The 18,652-nt window shown below is 46.2% G+C and overlaps 1 protein-coding gene across 1 annotated transcript in view; it reads right to left on the reverse strand.

Annotated features, from left to right (window-relative positions):
- Positions 1–18,652, reverse strand: part of DOCK6 (dedicator of cytokinesis 6) — a 104,674-nt gene that overhangs the window by 12,935 nt on the left and 73,087 nt on the right. Inside the window, exons 31-43 of the mRNA XM_066616621.1 lie at positions 17,753–17,904; positions 16,278–16,460; positions 15,157–15,283; positions 13,129–13,213; positions 12,085–12,181; positions 10,959–11,093; positions 10,197–10,349; positions 9,325–9,483; positions 8,489–8,589; positions 7,251–7,443; positions 6,712–6,855; positions 5,923–6,054; positions 3,000–3,014 (exon numbers count right to left, since the gene is read on the reverse strand). Coding sequence (XP_066472718.1) covers positions 3,000–3,014; positions 5,923–6,054; positions 6,712–6,855; positions 7,251–7,443; positions 8,489–8,589; positions 9,325–9,483; positions 10,197–10,349; positions 10,959–11,093; positions 12,085–12,181; positions 13,129–13,213; positions 15,157–15,283; positions 16,278–16,460; positions 17,753–17,904 — 1,676 coding nt within the window. The remainder of the gene's footprint in view (positions 1–2,999; positions 3,015–5,922; positions 6,055–6,711; positions 6,856–7,250; positions 7,444–8,488; positions 8,590–9,324; positions 9,484–10,196; positions 10,350–10,958; positions 11,094–12,084; positions 12,182–13,128; positions 13,214–15,156; positions 15,284–16,277; positions 16,461–17,752; positions 17,905–18,652) is intronic.

An 18,652-nucleotide genomic window follows, 5' to 3' on the forward strand; every position in this document is an offset into this window, starting at 1 on the left:
CTTATTTCTTCCAAACAAAGGCAGTCCTGCAGGCAGCAGCGGATTGCAGGGTGTTCTGTTTTCCTTTAAGGTCACTTCTTGGATGTGAATGTTCTATGTATGTGGAAGTTTGCAACTTGATTAGAAGACTTGTACAACTTGTACACTCACGTACACCTCAGTGGGACACTCCTCTTCTATCTGGGTTGTGCGACTGTCCCCAAAATTAGTGACTGCAAATAAAATACATTTGCACAACACTGAAGCACAACAGTGCACAACACTATCCTCTTGATAGTGGCTCCAGCATCATGGAAATGTCCTTCCAAGGAGGCCACCAAAGCTTAACAGTACCTCACAAGTACTGTAAATCTCCCTTTTCACAAAAACTTTAAGCAACTGATTATGTAACTATGAAGAGTCGATCTGATGTACTTTGATATTTTCAGTGCTGTGATTTTATCTTTTTATGAATTACTAAATACCAGTGGTGCTCAAACTAGTGGCCGCTGTGTGCTCAGAATGCAGTCCCCATCCGGACCACATCCAAGTGTTCCGCTTGGGCGCTGCACAAAATCTTCCTCATTTGGAGGACAGGGATGCTCTGGGCAATCACATCCTCTGCCCGGCATCCCAGAAGGCTGCTCGACAGGATGCCTGGGCAACTGCCCAGAGTGTCCCTGTCCCCCGATCGAGGGGGACTTTGTGCAGCGCCCAGATGGAACCAAAAGGTCTGCTCACCGGGTGGACGGATCTGCCCAAACACCGTATTTGGCACCTGGGTTGTGGTTCGAGCAGCCCTGCTATATACGTTTGCTGCCTTGATTCTAGAAAAGAAACAAGGGGGTATAAATTTTAAATTAAAAGTAATTATTATTTTAAATGTATTTTATCTACCTGTTAGAAGAATTGTATGCTGTTGGATAATCGATTAACTTTGTTGAAAAAGGACTGCAGATTGAAAGGACACAATTAATGTATTACTGGCTTCAAATAATGGGTATCACTTTGTCTCGGATAATTGGGAATTAAACTCACAAATAGATCATTTCATATAACAAGTAGATCATATCATAGAGAGTAATCTACCTGAGGGATAGACTGATAGATAGATCCACTCCAATGCATCTGGGATACAGAAGAGGACTTCCAGGTCAGCAGGCAGGATTCCCATAGAGGCATGAACCTTGCCTGGCAGCTCTCACCTTGGAAGTTTATCATGCTGGGGGGAGGGGAGGAGAACGACAGGATGGAGAGCATAGCCCCTCCCTCACCTCCTACTGGGTGCTCTGGATCCACTCTCCAGCCTCAGAACATCCATATCTGCCTTTGCTTGTCACTCACACTACACGAGGCCCCTGCAGCTGGCAGGACGTGCTACAGAGAAAGCACTATAAGGACATCCCTACGCAGTGAAAGGATAAGTGTTGACAGTACACCAGCTGCAAGACGGGGAAAGCTCCAAGCTGGAGATCCTTACCTACTCAACCACAGAGCAAGATGGATCAATGAAGCTCTGACTAATGGGGATGGTGGCTACCACATGTCCAGTCAGCTGTATGCAGCTCTGATTGTGGCTATGGGCCTCCAGCAAAAATGAACATCACTCCTAATAATCGCAATACCTCTGACAAAACGTGGTGCTCCTCCGATGCTGGAACACTGCAGCCGTTGATGATTTTGAAAAGGGCTGAACCTATGCAGGATGCACATGTGGAAAGGTGCGGTGTGTATATCTTTTTCACAAGCCACATACTGCATTGAAGTACGCATGGCAGCTCCGTCTTCTGCAGATAGATGGCAGGAAGCACATAGCAAGACTTTCCCAATCAGGAAGGAGCCATCCCCCCAATTAGGAATCCAGCAGTGGCACGGGCAGTTCAATGGATTCCAAGCTGGGGGGAAAAACGGGTCCCTCCTGACTAGGAAAGTCTTGCTATGTGCGTCCTGCCATCTATCTGCAGGAGACGGAGCTGCCATGCGTACTTCAATGCAGTATGTGGCTTGTGAAAAAGATATACACATAGCACCTTTCCACATGTGCATCCTGCATAGGTTCAACACCAAGCAAAAGAAGCCACTAAAGATCAACTTCAGTGCAGCATGTGACTTGTGAAAAAGACATGCACTTTAAAATGCATGTCCTTTGCTCATGATAATGGTTGCAGTGAGGCCTTCTGTATTCAAACAGTTCCCCAGCAAGTGTACCAAGTGGACTGGACCCAGAAAGAGAGTAGGCAGGGGACCCACTGAGGTGTCTATGGACCTTACAAGTCCATTTTCTAGGATCTCCACGAAGACTGCAAAACAGGCATTCCCAGCCACTAGGCCCCTTTATCATATACCTTAACAGCTACAGTGGACACATAGCAAACATACTATTTCACTTTTGAAAGGGATCATCACTCAAGTCTGGCTTTTTATCAGTAAGGGCACCTGATCCTTACAACACAGATGTTCAGAAGATTTGTCGTAATGTACAAATGGGACAATTAACGTCCCATTGTGTTCAACAGGAAACATAGGATGGCAGCCTAAGGGTGCAATCCTAACCCACTTTCCAGCACTGGCATAGCTGTGCCAATGGGACAAGTGCTGCATCATGCAGTTGGGGGGCAGTCACAGAGGCCTCCTCAAGGTAAGGCAATGCTTGTTCCCTTACCTTGGAGTTGCACTGCGCTTATGTCAGTGCTGGAAAGTAGGTTAGGATTGTTGCCTAAGTTGACAGTGTAAGTGGGGAACTGATATCCAAAGAGGAGCTCTGCTAGCACTTGTTTCCCCCCCCCCTCAGGAAATTGGTGCCATTTAAGGTGCACACACATGTATGCATCCCTGATCTGTTTTGCCTGCACAGGAAAAATCTGGAACTCCATTTTGGTACCACATAACTGCACTGAAAAGCATCTGGTAGAAAAGAAGCATTGTCATACATGCTCAGCGGGAGAGTGGAGACTGCAAGGAATGCAGGTAGCATGCACACAAACACTGACAAAGAAAATGTAAGATGCATTGTAGCCTACCTCCCAGCCAGAGGCCTGATTGACAGAACGGAGAGGATGGCAAGGGAACAGAAAACAGGAAGAAGGAAGTTAATTTCTTCAGAACCTAGCACCTGCTCATCACAAACTGATCACAAGTGGACTTGGGCTCGGTCTGGACATAACCCTGAATGGCCACAGCCTGATCAGGACCCAATGTTTATTTCCCCCCTTTGGAGTAAAGGGAATTGCCTCTGTCTCCTCCCTTCCAGTCACTTTAGTTGGAGTTCAGAAAGAAACAGGCAGGTTGGGTGCTAGCAGTTCAATCTTAGTACCATTCTTTCTCTGACAGATATCAGTTAAAAGCCAGTAGAGAGGGAAGACTTTCTGGAAAACCGCCACTAAGACCCAGCCATGCAGGGGTGTCAAACTGGTTTCATACAGTGGGCCAAATAGCACTCATGACACCTGCTGAGGGCTGGAAGTGATTAGGCAGGAAGTGATGTCATTAAACAAGTCATAACCAAAAATAAGCACTTTTTCTTACTTAGGTACTCGTTAGCTGCAAATGACAAAAGAGAAAAAACACAAATCTTGATCATATTTCAAAATATGGGAGAGACCAATTTTCATGTGGGCTGCCTTTCAGCAGTAACACCTCAGCACTGCTCAGCAGCTGAGAGTCTGTGGGTCGGATAAAAATCTTCCACGGGCTGCATCTGGCCCCTGGGCCTTATGTTTGACACCCCTGAACTAGCATATTGACAATCACCTTGAAACATTCACCCTGTGGTCTTGACCCAGGGGAAGAAAAAACAACAAGAAGATTCCACTTCTGTCATGTCTCCCATCACCTCCTAAAAGCGCTTTCTACCTTCTTCCAAGTCTGACACTATCAGCGCTTAGGGCTCACAGAAACAGAAATGGGGCCACAAGTTGCCTTTGAAATATCCTCATGTCTAAGTCAGCATGGCCCTACCCAATCAGAACTGGAAGCGGATCCTAGAATTTTGGGTGCTCACCTCATTCTGTTCTCAAATTGGAATTGAGAGAGGCAGAGATTGTGGGCTCCTATTCAACAGATGGGGTAACCAAGCTTTTCTCAGACTGCTATAGGACTGGAGAGAACTTTAATTTCCTATAGCATGGGAACTTCTTTCTTCCAGCCAGTGGCGCCATCGGGTTTTGCATCACCTGGTGCAGGAGACCAGCAAGTTACCCTATGATGGATCTCCTCCCATGCAGTGGGTGGGGCAATGCCCAGGCACGGGTGATGTACCATCACCCCACCCCCACTGCTTTTTTTGTCTGAAACTTTTTATAGAATAGAGATATTTCAGCATGGTTTGTTTTATTTCATTCTGCATGAAATTACGCATTGATTACTATAACATGATGGTATTATTCAAAAATACCAAGATTTAAAAAATACTGGCAAGTAGCGGTGTCACCTCCCTGTGCATGTCACCCAGTGCAGCCCACACCCCCTAGCGAAACCACCACTTCCAGCTACATACTGCAGGTGAAATTTGCATCCACTCTCTCTCAGGTGATTTGTGAATAATCCATTATGGACCATCAAGTCCAATGGGACGACTCATGGGTAAGTTTGGCACAGTTGCATTTCTATGGTGAAACCTTTATCAAACTCAAGATACAAAGGACCTGTGCTGCACCAGCTAGACAGATTCTTTCACTGATAATATTATTCTCAGACGTCACACAAAGTATAATGGACATTTCCTTCAAATGTAAGCACAAACCTAACCAAGATTTGAGAGGAATGTGCAATCTTCTGTCAGATGCCTTTCATTTATTAACACTGAACATTGCACATTCCTCCAGTTCCACCATATGCAAGCTTTTGGAGACAGTCATGAAAAAAGTGGGATAATGTTAAGGCAGGAGCTGTGGTAAATGTACATAACCAACTTTCTGAGATATAACCTATACACAGTTCAAGCAGCACAGGTTTTGACCTGTATGGTCTTTTCACTTTGTTAACCACATCGACTGAACTTATCAAAGAAAAATTTGCATTCAAAGTCTCCAAGAGGATAAAGTTAGTTGTGAAGTTTGTGCTTACATTTAAAAGTGATGGCCGCAATGGCTGAGAAATAATGCCACCTGTTGATGGAAATAATGCCATTTGTTGATTGAAGCGAAGATTTTTCAGGAATGTTTGATAAATACGTATCTCGTTTTATGGGTCTTTGTCATAAATATGTAACTATGCCAATTTATTCATAATTAATCCCACTGGCCTCAATGAAACCTACCTTTTCATCTGGAATGCTTGAGTGGCTTAGAAGCTTATGGAGACATACAACATCTACTGCAGCATACATCTGAGAGCTGGAAATGACATATTTTGGTCCTTCTTGGTTCTAAGCTTCTGCACTACTACTCCAGCCCTCTTTCCTAAAGCAGTATTATCCACACCTGATCATACCTTCTCTACTACTAGAGCATCCAGATTACAATATACCAGAGCTCAGAGCAGGTGTGAAAAAGGAGCTTCATATGGAAGGTGCCTGCCCGATTCAAAATTCTGCAAGAGAATCACAGCAGGTTGAACAATGTAAGCCAAGGCACAGGTACTGCAAAGTCGCTGCCAGGCGGACTTAGAAGAAGCAACCAGTTAGGGAAACTCAGTAACTTGAGGCCTATGTTTTTCAAGTTCCAATGCCAGAACTGACTTCATCCAACCTCCTGCTTCCAACTCTGGTGGCTTCCAATTCTTCAAGCCCACTTCTTATTTTACTTTTTTTACACATGTAGTGTTGGGATAAAGCTTGGGCAAGGGTACAAAAGAATGGCTGGACAAGTACTCCAAAAAAATGAGTTTTTACTGCCTTGCCCACCATGCCCTATACACATTTTGTACCCGCCCACCCCACCCCCCACCCCCGGCAACCCCTCCCAAAATGAGACACTACAACAAGGTCTTGGAGGGTGTCCTCACCTGATTGGTGATCTTGCTGAAGGCATCCTGCAGTTTGCCATGCAGCACTGCCAGCTTCTTGAAGTCCCTGTTGGCTTCGTGGATGGGAATGAGGATCTTGTAGACTTCATTGACAGCCTCATAGAGCCCACCCTGAGGACAGTGAGGAAATGGAGCAGGAATTCAAAGAGCCATCCAAGTCATGAGGGAAAATACTGTTTAAAGAGCAACAAAGGAGTTGGAGTGGCAGATGAGAGAAGTGAGGGACAACTGGAGTGCAGAAGGGGTCAGGGTGATAAAGTCTGCAGACAGACAGCCAGTTCTGAGGAAATAAAGCAGAAAACTCCTCTACGGGCAGCTCATGCTGCATTTGAAGAGCTGTGTAGACTGAAGAGTCAGCGGTTTTAGACCACCAGATGTCACCCGTTCCCACTGGACTAAAAGCTGCTTCTTCCTGCCTATTTAACGCTCCCCCATACCATTCAGGTTTCTAGGCTTGCAATCCTATACATATTTACTTGGGAATAAGTCCATTCAACTCAACAGAACTAGCTTTGGAGTAGACATGCATAGGATTGTGTTGTAAGCCATAATCAGGTTGTTCTTTCTATGAAAGCAAAATTTGCACGTAAGAACCCACGTTCTACAGCAATTCCAATCAAGCTATTTACTTGATCTTAGGGTTCGACCTCCAACAGAGCAGTAGCAGGTTACTCCCACCTCAAAGAAATAAAATGTTTTCATACATTGGAAACTGATGTGCTTTCCCTCCCTCGCATGCCGCAACAGTGATGCACTGCAAGATCTCACCATAGTAAATGAGGAAGCCGACTGTTCGAGCAACCCCACCAGCCCCTGCTCCGTGAAGTACTTTCCAGAGCAGATGCCCTCTTCGTCAGGGGATACGACGTCATCCGAGACAGCAGACTCTTCTAGCACGTTGGAAGAGATGTTCTTAGAGAGGGACAAACATAATTACAGGATAGTAAAATGCAGTTCTTCTTACTGTCTCCTCCCCCATAACCCACTAGATGGAAAAGCAAAAACTCTATCAAGGCCTTCAGATTCATGCAGAGTTGGTTGCTGGGGCAGGGCGCTTCTGGGTTCTGCTCCCAGTTCTGGTGGGGCAGTGCAGCGCACTTGTATGGGGGAATGAATGCTGAGAGCCAGAACATCTGCTGACTCAGCAAGGCCTGAATTATATATTAGGCTCCCTCACAAGAACGCAGGATCAGGGTTGACCACATCAAGTATTGAACTAAGGAAGGCCTGGGAGAGAGGGGCAGAATTCCTTGATGCAACAGATCAGTCCTTTTCCTGAAGTTGCCCTGCCCTCACCCCCTCCTTACCTGAAAGGTGACACACCCCACGGGGAGGTAACGGCAGTCCTCCAGCATGCTCAGATACTCGGCCACCAGGGCAGCAGAGTGCACCAGGCACTGAGCCGCCTCTGCATGATTCCCACGCTCGGAGTGCTTTGCAGCCATGTTCTGTAGCCACGTCAACCTCAGGTCTGGGGACGTCTGGTATCCCTTGGCTATCCTAAGAGGCAGGCAACTGTCAGGGCCAGGACTCCTGGGTTCCACGGCTGAAACTTTACCAGTGACAGTTTAGGATGACTTGTGCCAATCCTGTTCTAGCTCTCTCAGACAGGAAAGTTCACAAAAACCTCAAAAGCTTCCTCTAGCACCTATAGTGAGCGAAGTGCTTCAACAACCCCTATCTAATTGAGCTTCAAACCACCACATATGGGTTTTCCAGATGACAAAGTAGTACAGTGGTTGCAAAACTGTTTCAGGGGATCTCCCTTCCTCCCAGTAATGCACCTTTTGCAGGTAGACCATACTTTTGATTCCTAGGAAAATGGCTTTCCCACTTATGAGAGCTCACAAATGTGGTTGCTCTTCTGTCATGGGTTCTTCCTGGAGCAGCACAAGTTGTCGTCTCCTTCAGTCTGTGAAGGAGAACACCTTCAAAATAAAGCAGAGGGAGAGTGCTTTCTCCTTGTACCGATTTTGCACACAGCCCTCGTAGATATGATAACCAGCAAGGATCTTTCCAAACCCGCAGCAGTGTTCTGTTTCAGTAACCTTTTCTGTCAACATTCCAGAAATATTCCCTTCTTTCCAGAGTGTTTGTTCTCCTTATATCAAAATAGGTAGTAATAAGTTAACCCTCATAGCAAAGCTACCTACTGGATTGCAAGATGAGCATACGTCTTCCATTATGTCTTTAGACAGCAGTAAGAGAGATGACCTCTCATCATTAGCAGTATAAGGCTAACATGAGAGAAAGCAGAAAGAAAACAAGAGTCTCTTTCCTTGCTTACAAAGCCTGAACATGTCTTGATCTTGATTCACAGGAAGCCAGTGCTGGTGATGACTTGCCAATATCTGAACCAGCAGCTGATCTAGGGGTTTGAACCTGGTGTCCCAAGGCTAAAAGCAGCCACCCCTGGCGCTTTTATCCTGATTCATCCTCATTGTGAGAAACAACCTGGCAAGAATCAAGGTTGAAAAAGCAAGCTCTGTTGGGCCTTCGTGCCTTCCTATTGCTTTTCCACCTTGGGAACTGGTTCTTGTCTCACCTATACATCAGGTCCATCAGCATCTCAGGGTCCTCTTGATGCTCCTTCATCTTCACTGTGTCAGTCAGGATCATGTGTAAGTTGAAGACAAGGTCCTGAACCTGCGCAGGGAGATAAGAAACATCGATTGAACAAAAGCATAGCTAACCTTACTTTAAATCTGAAACCAGTATTAGTGATACAGCTGCGCAGAATTTCAGTAGAAGAAATTCAGTGAAAACCACTACAAAACTGTCAGTTTGGCAAAAGGAGAATTTGAATGGGCTACTTATCTAACAACACTGATTTCCTTGGACATTATAGTGGTGAAAGAACCAGAACTGTATTCTTCCATTCATTCCTGGTCACTCTGTGCAAGTCTGTTTTTGTGTTCACACACTTATTTATAATAACTGAAGATTCAAGTGAAAGGCTGACATGGGCTTGTCAGACACCTCCCAAGCTGCATGTGCCAGACAGTGTTTTTCTCCTTTTCTTCTTTATACAACAGTCACACTTGCACCATGATCCTTCCTCCCAAAGTTCTCTTGCTGCTTTCTTTGAGCCTCTCTCCCCCCTAAGCCTTCTAGGCAAAACTCCTAAAGCAAACAAAGAGACAGCACTCCTTGACAAGAACAATAGAGCTATTATATTGAAAAACTATTTGCTTTTCAACAACAACAAAAAAGTTCACAAAGCAGTTTACACAGAGTTGTTCACATGTCCTGCCTCCCAGCCTCAAACACTCAGTGGAAGAGACCTTATCACTGTGTCAGGAAGTGGACCATGAAGCCATGGCCCAAAGCCTGGCACTGCCAAAGACAAGGTTTTATCTTGTCTTCCACTGGCAATGGTACCTGCTCAGCAAAAGTGGTGTCCCGTAACTCCAGGTCCTCCTCAGCATAGGTCAAGATGGTCTTCAGCGAGCGCCGCAGGTGCTCCTCATTGAAGTTCTGGGATGTTCCCACAAGTGAGGAGAGCGACATTGTGACCTGCATCTTCACCCGGGCAAAGTTCTGTGCAAGGAAGATGAAGTGAGAGTCAGCAACGGAAGTCTTAGCAAGTGAAGCCTTATCCAACTCTGGGCCAGGGAATGGCCAGAAATTATGCTTGGAATAAATTACGTAGAAATTACGTAGAAATTCCCTGATCACAGAGAAAAGAAGCGTCTAGAAGAGTATACTTCTTTCCATTGCTGCTGCTCCCCCCATTTCTGCTCCTCCTCCCAAGGTCAGTGCCAGGTTGCTCTGGGTTCTCAAGTAATTTCCTGTTCTTGACCCGAGTGTATATATGTGGAGCACACACACCACCACTTCAGCTTCAACATTTCTTTCTCCCCAGTCCCCTAGCTGCTATCCCCTTCTCAACCAGCCCTCCACCCCAATGAAGTTCCTTTCTTTCTTCTTCCTCCGCTTGTTACTGCTCAGGGCTTGGTCAGTCAGATGGGCAAATCTTACAGTTGGACAGCAGCTTCCCCTGTGATGATGAAGGTGGACCTGGCACTCAGAGGTCCCTCAGTGTAGAGGAGCCACCGGCCCTAGGAGGTGTCAAATGACCATTGGGGAAGGAGTAAGAGGAAGTGCCTGCACCAATCTGCATTCCAGGATCAGCTGGCCAGTTCAGTTGCCTGGAGCCCAGGTCAGCACCCAGCTACTCAACAAAGCAATAGCCTCATGGCAGAAGAGAAACAGGATAGCTCAAGTGCCTTCTTCCTCCCACTGGTACTTACGTTACCAATCTCAAAGTTCTGTCGCATGAGAAGGTAGAGCGAGGCACTCGCATGGGTGCGAATGGTGCCCACCCTACTACTGCAGTGGCGCAGAAGGCGCAGGCACAAGTCTGCACACAGTTCTGTATCCTCCTCGAAAAGCATTTCAGGAAACTGCAAGCACAAGACGGAAGTTGTTTTTATTTAACACGGATACAGGCATTTCCACTGACTGCAGACAAAGTAGTGCAGAGCAGAAGCATTAAAAATACTTTAAAAAACAGAAAATTAAATTAGAATTCTGTGATTTAACAATAAAAGCCTTTATAAGTCAAGTTTTCACCCGACACTGGAACAGTGCAAAAATGGGGCCTGGCAGGACTCTTTAGGAGGCTGTTCCATGTCTGCAGCTCCATAATTGAATAAATCTTGCTCTGGGCAGTACAAGACCATCTCAGAAAAAGAAAGCAGCTATAGAAAGGCTGCAGCAGCAAGTCTTAAAGTGAAAAGCTAGAGAATGTGAATGGCTGGTAGAGAGTAGCTTAAGACCCAAGGGCCAGGTACACCATGATGGGCAGAGATACGGTCCACCTCACCCAGAGAGCCCCTAAAGGACCCAACCTCCAAACTGGAAGCCCGACCCAGACAGGATGATTGCCTGCCACTGCAATTCCCTTAGGAATGGGACCAGGTGCTTTACAAAAGTAAGAAATTCAGTGCCAACATCTGCTTCTGCCAGGTTTTCCAGAGCTTGAACAAACACATCTCCATCTTATGACTCACCTTGCTGACCAATGCCCGCTGGGTGGCAAAGCAGTGTTGCAGGAAGGCAGCACTAGGTGTACAGCCCATGCTGTGAAGAAGCACTTTCAGCACCCCACCCAGAACACTCTCCTTTGCTTCAGATAAGATCACTGTCTGCAAGGAGAAAGTGTGGTGTGGTTGGAAGGATGGACGAAATAATAAGCTGAACCCCAACCATGAACCCCTCCAGAAGAGGCACCAGAACTGTGCTGAACCCCAGTCTCTAATGTGATAGGCTGGCCATGGAAAAACTGCTTTTCGATTGACAGGATCCACGGGTCGAGTGTCAGGATACCATGGTCTGACAATATCAGCCACCTGGATCATACAGATACTTTCCACACCAACATGTGGGTCAAGGTGGAGGTGCAGCTCTGGCATGATCCAGAAAACCCAGGTGATTGACTCAGTTGCACATGTGAGTGACAGTGTGGAGTCCAGCCACAAAGACATACTGTACTTACAATGAACACTAAAGCCTTTTTCAGAACTTCATCCACAGCGGCAACATTCCCAGGCAAGAGGATGATCATTCCTTGGGTACAGCATTTGTTGGTGCAGAAGACTGCTGTATAGGTGGGGGACTGGGGCAGGGTTTTGGTGGTCAGTCAGCAAAGAGATACTCTTGCCTGACATTGCTACCACATGGCCCTTTTGTCACATGGATGAAGGTCTGAATAGGTCTTGAAAAATGGTTGGCAACCTTCAGTCTCGAAAGACTATGGTATAAGCCTACAGCACCCAGTATTCCCAGGCGGTCTCCCATCCAAGTACTAACCAGGCCTAACCCTGCTTAGCTTCCGAGATCAGACAAGATCGGGCATGTTCAGGGTCTTAAGAAAACCAAAAGTTCTGCCCAAGTCAAGATTTGCAAGCCGAATGATTTGTCCTAGATAAGGAAGACTAAACCCATCCCAGCACTGCATCCCCTCCTCTACTCTCCTATTCTGATATATCCCTGATGCAACATTTGCTCCCACCACCCTCAGTCACCCAAATATCTCTTGCTCCCTCAAATAACTCCACTCTCTCCTCTTGACCTTTATGCCTAGAACTGCTTTGCAGAGGAAATGAGGCCTGTGTCATTTCCTCACCAAGATCTTACCTGCACAATGATTTCCAGGGTGTCCAGAACCACTAAGTTGGCCTCTGTGGCCATATTCCCATCCACCAAAGCATCATGTTCCATCTCTTCTTTAGACCTGAGCAAGGAACAAAAAATTTGATTCGCTCCTTGACCTGAGCTGCAGCACCTTGCTTCATTCTCAAGCAACTTCCCTCTGCCATCCTAGTTTATATATGCGCATGCAGTTCCAGTCATAGTGAGTTTATTCCTTTTAGGATAAATTAACATGAGATGAATACAGGCATGCCCTTGTATCTGCAGGGGATTCATTCCATGGACCCCTCCACAGATATGGAAACCACGGATACGGGGCATGCCTGTTTGAATGGTGGCCCCTGCCTCTTGTGCATTAACATGGTTGAAAAACTTTGGGGGTGTGTGTGTGTGTGTGAAGCAAATCTTGCTTTAACACACCGTGGTAAGCCTTTAAGGAATGAATCAAAGGCTAGGTTGTGGAAATAATATTCTCTACCAAAGGAAGCCACCTTACTCCTTAGTTGTAGGGGATACAGATGTTTCCATTCTAGATTTGTCTTTGTTGCACAGACACTAGCCCGCAAATTATATTGTCTTCTAAAAGAAGACATGTCCCACCCATGAAGCTCCACTGCTAGAGAGAGTGGGTCTATGTACATACATGGTATTGCTTGCCTCTCCTGGGCATACAATGAACATTCCCTTTGCCACTTCCCACTGTTTGAACTGTTTCAATCCTTTGAAGGATTCACTACTGCAATGGAGTGCACATCAGCAATGCACTGGAGTGATATGCACTGCGCTGGAGTGCAAATTTCTGTTTAAGGGCAACAGCTCCTACCTGCAATGACATCTGACCATTTAATACTACTGGTACAGGATTATAGCTGACATGAATGTTGAGGTGTAGACCTCTCATGGGGTGTAGAGAGGCACCCCACATATTTAAAAAAAAGAAGACGGTCTTGTATAAAATCTCAGAAACAGTGCATGTGTGAAAGGCATTATTCCCCCTCCCCAATACCCCACAGCTGCCCCAAAACGCACTTGTCCACCTTGTCCGAATTCTGCCTCCAGTGGGCAATATTCTTTCTCCAGCGAACATTCTCTTGGTTCCCAAATGGGCAGCGCTCTGAGGAGGAAGATAAAAGGGGATTGCAAAGGTATCTCTGGCTTGGAGCAGGTCCCAGAAAGCAAGTTCACCACTGAATACAGGGAACACAAGCAGCTAGGAGACACTCAACATTTCTGTATGCACTTCCCAAACTGTGAGCTGCGGCTCCCTGGGGAGCTGCAGAAATCAGCCACAGAAGCTGGTTACCATTGTAGCCCTAATGAGGAACCACTAGGCACAGTAGATCAAGGGAGCCGCCAGTTGAAAAAGTTTCGCAAAGCTTAGGGGCTCACTCATAGCCCACCTGTAGTGAGCAGAAATAACTGGAACGGAGTATAAGCTGGGATCACCTAAATGATTCTCAATCCCCACAAGAAGGTTAAGTTTTCCTTTACAGATCATAGAACATTCAAGTTAGAAGGTATCTTGGTGGTCATCTACTTGACTGCCTCCCTGGACTTCTTTGTTCCTCCAATGGCTCAACGGTATGTGTTAGGTCTTGTTTTGTTTTTACGTTTCACTGTTTAATGTTAAAATTAATGTTTTTAATGCTTTGTTTGATATTTTTTTTCTTCTTACCTGTTATGATAAATGGTTGGTTGGCAACCTTCAGTCTCGAAAGACTATGGTATAAGCCTACAGCACCCAGTATTCCCAGGCGGTCTCCCATCCAAGTACTAACCAGGCCTGACCCTGCTTAGCTTCCGAGATCAGACAAGATTAGGCATGTGCAGGTTATGATACTTTGTACTTTAATTATGGAGCTTTGTAAGCTGCCTTTTGCATTTGCTTCAGCATGGGAAAGGCAGGATATAAGTTTCTCAAATAAAATTAGTGCAACCCTCTACTGCTACAGCATCTCTGACAGGTGGATGCCCAGCCTCTGCTTGAAAGACTCCAATGAAATAGAGCCCACAGCTGCATGAGGCAGACTCTTCCAGTGCCAGACTGCTTTTACAGAAATCCTTCCTCATTTTAGCCTAAGCCTACTTCCTGTAGTTTCAACCCACTGGTTGTAATCCTGCCCTCAAGAGCAGAGGGCACAGAGACTAAATTTGTGGGAATTTGCCCACAGAGACTAAAGGCCAAATTCTATCCAACTTTCTAGCACTGATGCAGCCATGCTGACGGGGTGTGCACTGCATCCTATGGTGGAGGAGCAGTTATGGAGGCCTCCTCAAAGTAAGGGAACATTTGTTACCTTACCTCAGGGCCACACTCTAGCTACACAGGTGCTGGAAAGTTGGTTAGGATTGCTAAGTTAAGTTGCTAAGTTGCTAAGTTGCTAAGAAAGTTGGTTAGGATTGCTAAGTTGGTTGCTTAGAAGGCCCTAAGTCTCTCCCTCTGCTGCCAGACAGTCCTTCAGGTACTCCAAGACAGCTATCACATTTCTGCCTAGACTTCTCTTCTCCAGGCTAGACATATCAAGCTCTTTTAACCGCTTCTCATAAGACTTGGATTCCAGACCTATAACCATTTCAGCTGCCCTCCTGCTCCAGCTTATCAATGTTCCACTTAAACATGGTGTCCAAAACTGAATGCAGAATGCCAAGCAAGGTCTGGCTAGTGCAGAATAGAGTTGGAATTCTCATATCTGGACTTAAGCCTCTGTTGTATTGCAGCCCAGCACTGTGCACACTTTTTTGGCAGCTACATTACATTCCTGGCTCATGTCCAACTTGTGGTTCGTTAAGACATCTAAATTCTTTTCTCATGAGCTGCTGAAAGGTACTGGGAGCAAGTCTCCAGGGTAAAGAAAGATATAGAGTTCACACCTCTTGGTCAGAAAGCATCACCCTGATAGTACCCCTATGAGGTCTCTCTTGCCAATCTTAAACAATGCAGGGATGCACAGATGATGGCAGGCTATGTCTGCTTGCTCCAAGACCTGAAGCGTTCCTATTCTGGGGGACAGTACAAGGAAGCTCACAGTAGCTGCCCCACTCCTCTGCAGTTCTCACCTCGGCTGCGGCGAACCATCTCCTGGCGGGCCCCAATGGTGCCTAGGATGGCTTCCTCCAGTCGGGCCTTCATGTCCAGAGACTTCTTGAATGTCAAGCTGTTGATGCGCTCAAAGGCCTTCTTGCCCTGTGGGATGGCAGGAAGACTCAAAATGTCATTAAGGAAGAGGGGGAAGGTGGACTGAAGGGGCAAGTCTGACTTCAGGTAGAGTTGGGCTGCTCACAGTTCATGGTTAAGGAGGGAATGAAAGAATTGGTCAAGTACTCATTTCAACAAGGACTGAGTACTGGAATTCAAAGGCCTTTCTATTCAAGATCCCCATCAGGGAATGTTGTAGGCTGGGGCCAAATCAGTCACTCTTGTATTCCACACCAAATATTCTGAAATAGGTTTAAGCATTGTCATTACTCACTATTGGCAACCAGGTATTTTGGAATTCAAAATGTATGGCCACCTCCCCTCCACATTTATCTCACAGGTACTGACAGTCCTTTAGTGAAGTCAGCTGCACTAACAGGTATTGCAATAGCCCAATGGCAATGCTCTCACATAAACTGCATGGAAGCAGGTCATTTATGTCCATTAGCTGTGCCTTCCTACACACACTTTCTAGTCAACCCTCCCACATCAGGAGCATTCTTAGAGATCCACATTATTGCACACCTGCCACTCTCTAAGCCTCGGAAAGAAAAGCCAGTCCTGATTGTCTAACTGCTTTTATACTCACCTCTGCCTGCTCTGTTCTGTCTGAGAAGGGCACATTACATTTGGAGAGCTGCAGCTTTCAATGAAAAATGCAGAACCAACATAGCAAGATATTCCAGAAAATGTTATCTGCTTGATTTGTGCACGCACCATCAAGATATATGTATTTTTAAAAAGTATTTAATATTGTAAGCTGCTTTCATTTTCTTAGGAAAAGCAGAGCATAAATCTTTTGAATATATTTTCAATGAACTGTTTCTTATCTCTCTACCTCCTTTCACAATATATGTTTTCAGATCAGTCCTTATAACTCACCATATGGCTGAATTACTGTTTATGCTTCTCATAATGTATATAGTTTAAGTTAATTTTCATTGTATAATCTTTTAGCACTCCGTTCCCAATGTTCTCTAACCTTATATTCGAAGCAAGAGACACAGAGGTACAGCAGGTCAAGGAGGCGGTTCACGTGCAAGGCGGAGAGGTCAGCAAGCCAACGGTGCAGCAGGGCTCCGTCTGCATTCTTCAGTACCCAGAGGAGACACACCAGCAGGTTCCGGCTGGCCTCAGCAGAGAGTGTGCTGTACTGGCGAGGAGGCTGCAAACAAATAAACGCCAAGCTCAAGTCTCCGGGCTACCCAACTAATTCACAAGATACCAGCATGCCTTTATACCCTGCCCCCACTGAGTGAGCCAAAATGACAACGCATCACAGTCCGTTAGCACCATCAACCCCCACTATAACAACAACTGCCACCATAGGGAAGGACAAACCTGCTACTTTCTAATCATAATCTAATCACTGACAGCTTTGTGCAGTGGCAATCCACACCGCTGTGGCGCCCAGGGGCATACCTGCAGGGGTTCTGCCCCCCATTTGAAGGTGCCTCCCCCCCATTCCTGCTGCTTCCCCCCCCCAGGTGTTCTGAGGGCCGGAGGGGCCACACACAGCCTTCCTGACCCTCAAAAGGCCTTCTGGAGGCCAAAAATCATCACTTCCTGTTTTTGGCCTCCAGAAGGCCTTAAAAGGCTTTCTGAGGGCCAGGGAGGATACGCACTGCCTCCCTGGTCCTCAGAATGCCTCGGGTGGGGGGGGGGAGACAGCGGGCACAGGAGGGGGTGGCAAATGCTGCCGCTACACATCTGCCTCCTGGGACCATGTGGTCCCCTGGACCCCCTGCAAAGTACACCACTGCCTTTGTGTTCTGTACTAGACCATACTGTGTACATAGAAGAGGTGTTCTCAACGGCTAACAACTCTGCATTGGAGTTCTGTTCCTTTACTGAATGCTTTCCAAAGATTCAGCCTGAAGCATCTTTATGTATTTTTGCTGTGGAATGGGTGCAAGAATAGGGCATTCATGCATGTTTCATTCATGTCTGGTGGGCTGGGATGACACATGCTGACTGGGGTTAAGGGTCACTTAACCTTAAGTGGGCAGTGGGGTTAAGGGCCAGGCTTAAGGGTCACTGAAAGGGGTGAGGCTGGTGACCCCAAGTGCTGAGGGTGTCATGGGGATGAGAGTTCCATGGCCCCTAGGGAAGTAGGCCCTGGGCAATGGTGGCCTGATACAGGGACAGAGACAGTTCGCCTCCTTGACTGTAGCTCCTGGAGAGACTCAGAGGCACACCTGCTCCTGTTCAGCCAGGCAGCCTCACTAGCACTGAGCTATCATTGGGCTGCCCTGGTCTAGGGACTGATTTGTTCACTGGGGCCCACCTGTGCTACAGGCTACAAATTTGGGTTACAGGCTACAGATTTGGGTGCTACAAATCTGAACACACAACACACAGCTTCTACTGCTTATTGAGATTGGTGGGCATCCAGTTATTCCAAGGTGTCTCGGGCTCATTCTATTGGGGTTTTCACAGCACTTGTTCCCAACTCACCACTGATGGCATCTGGAAGAGGTTGAGCCGGTGAGCATGAGGCAGTGGAGAGCCAGCAATGGCCATAGCGACTGACTGGCTAATGGTGCTGCCATCCCCTTCTCCTTCCTCACCCATCAAAGAGGCTAGCCGCCCTCGCTGGCTATGATTCTCTGCAAAGGAGAATTGCCAAGGATTGATTAGTGAACACACAACAGTTGACCCCAAGCTTCCAAGCACTAACACTTTGGATGAATGGCTTTCTGAACACAAAAAGATAGTCTCTCCATAGAAATATTCAGGAATAAAAGCTAATGGGGGGGGGGGCAAAAACATTATTTAGATAGTGGTGAAGTCACATTGTTGGCTTTGTTTTTTTAAGCAAAACTACTGAACAGGGCCAGGCTGGGGCTACCAACCCTAATCGAGACTTGAAGGTCTTTTTCAAACTGCAAGACAGGGTTGGACACAAAGTGCAATGCTGTTTTTGAAAGACTTCGGGTGACGAGAATTTAACCAGACAAATTGGCACAGAGGTTCATACTTGTATGAAATCCAGAAAACAATAAAAAAAGGATGCAAAATGATCAGAGTGCAGTTTTGCACTTGACAGAGGGGGCAGCTTTCACAAGTATTCACAGGATACTGATGCTCTAGACCTAAGTATAATCAAGAAATCTAGTGTGCTGATTTTAAGCTTGAAATAATAATGCTTAACATGCTGAATGAATGTAGCTGGTTTAAAACACTTGGTCAGTGAAAAATAGCAAAACATTTAATAAATCCATTTCTTATATCTTAACTGTTGAGTAAATCAACCCTTAGAAACAGAAATTAAGGACACCTGGATTCTTCTTAATGGCTAGTCAACCATCTCAACGCAACTGAACAGATGCCATAATCACTGAAGCTCTCTAATTA

Source organism: Tiliqua scincoides, chromosome 2 (genome assembly GCF_035046505.1).
Source record: "Tiliqua scincoides isolate rTilSci1 chromosome 2, rTilSci1.hap2, whole genome shotgun sequence".
Taxonomy (NCBI): domain Eukaryota; kingdom Metazoa; phylum Chordata; class Lepidosauria; order Squamata; family Scincidae; genus Tiliqua; species Tiliqua scincoides.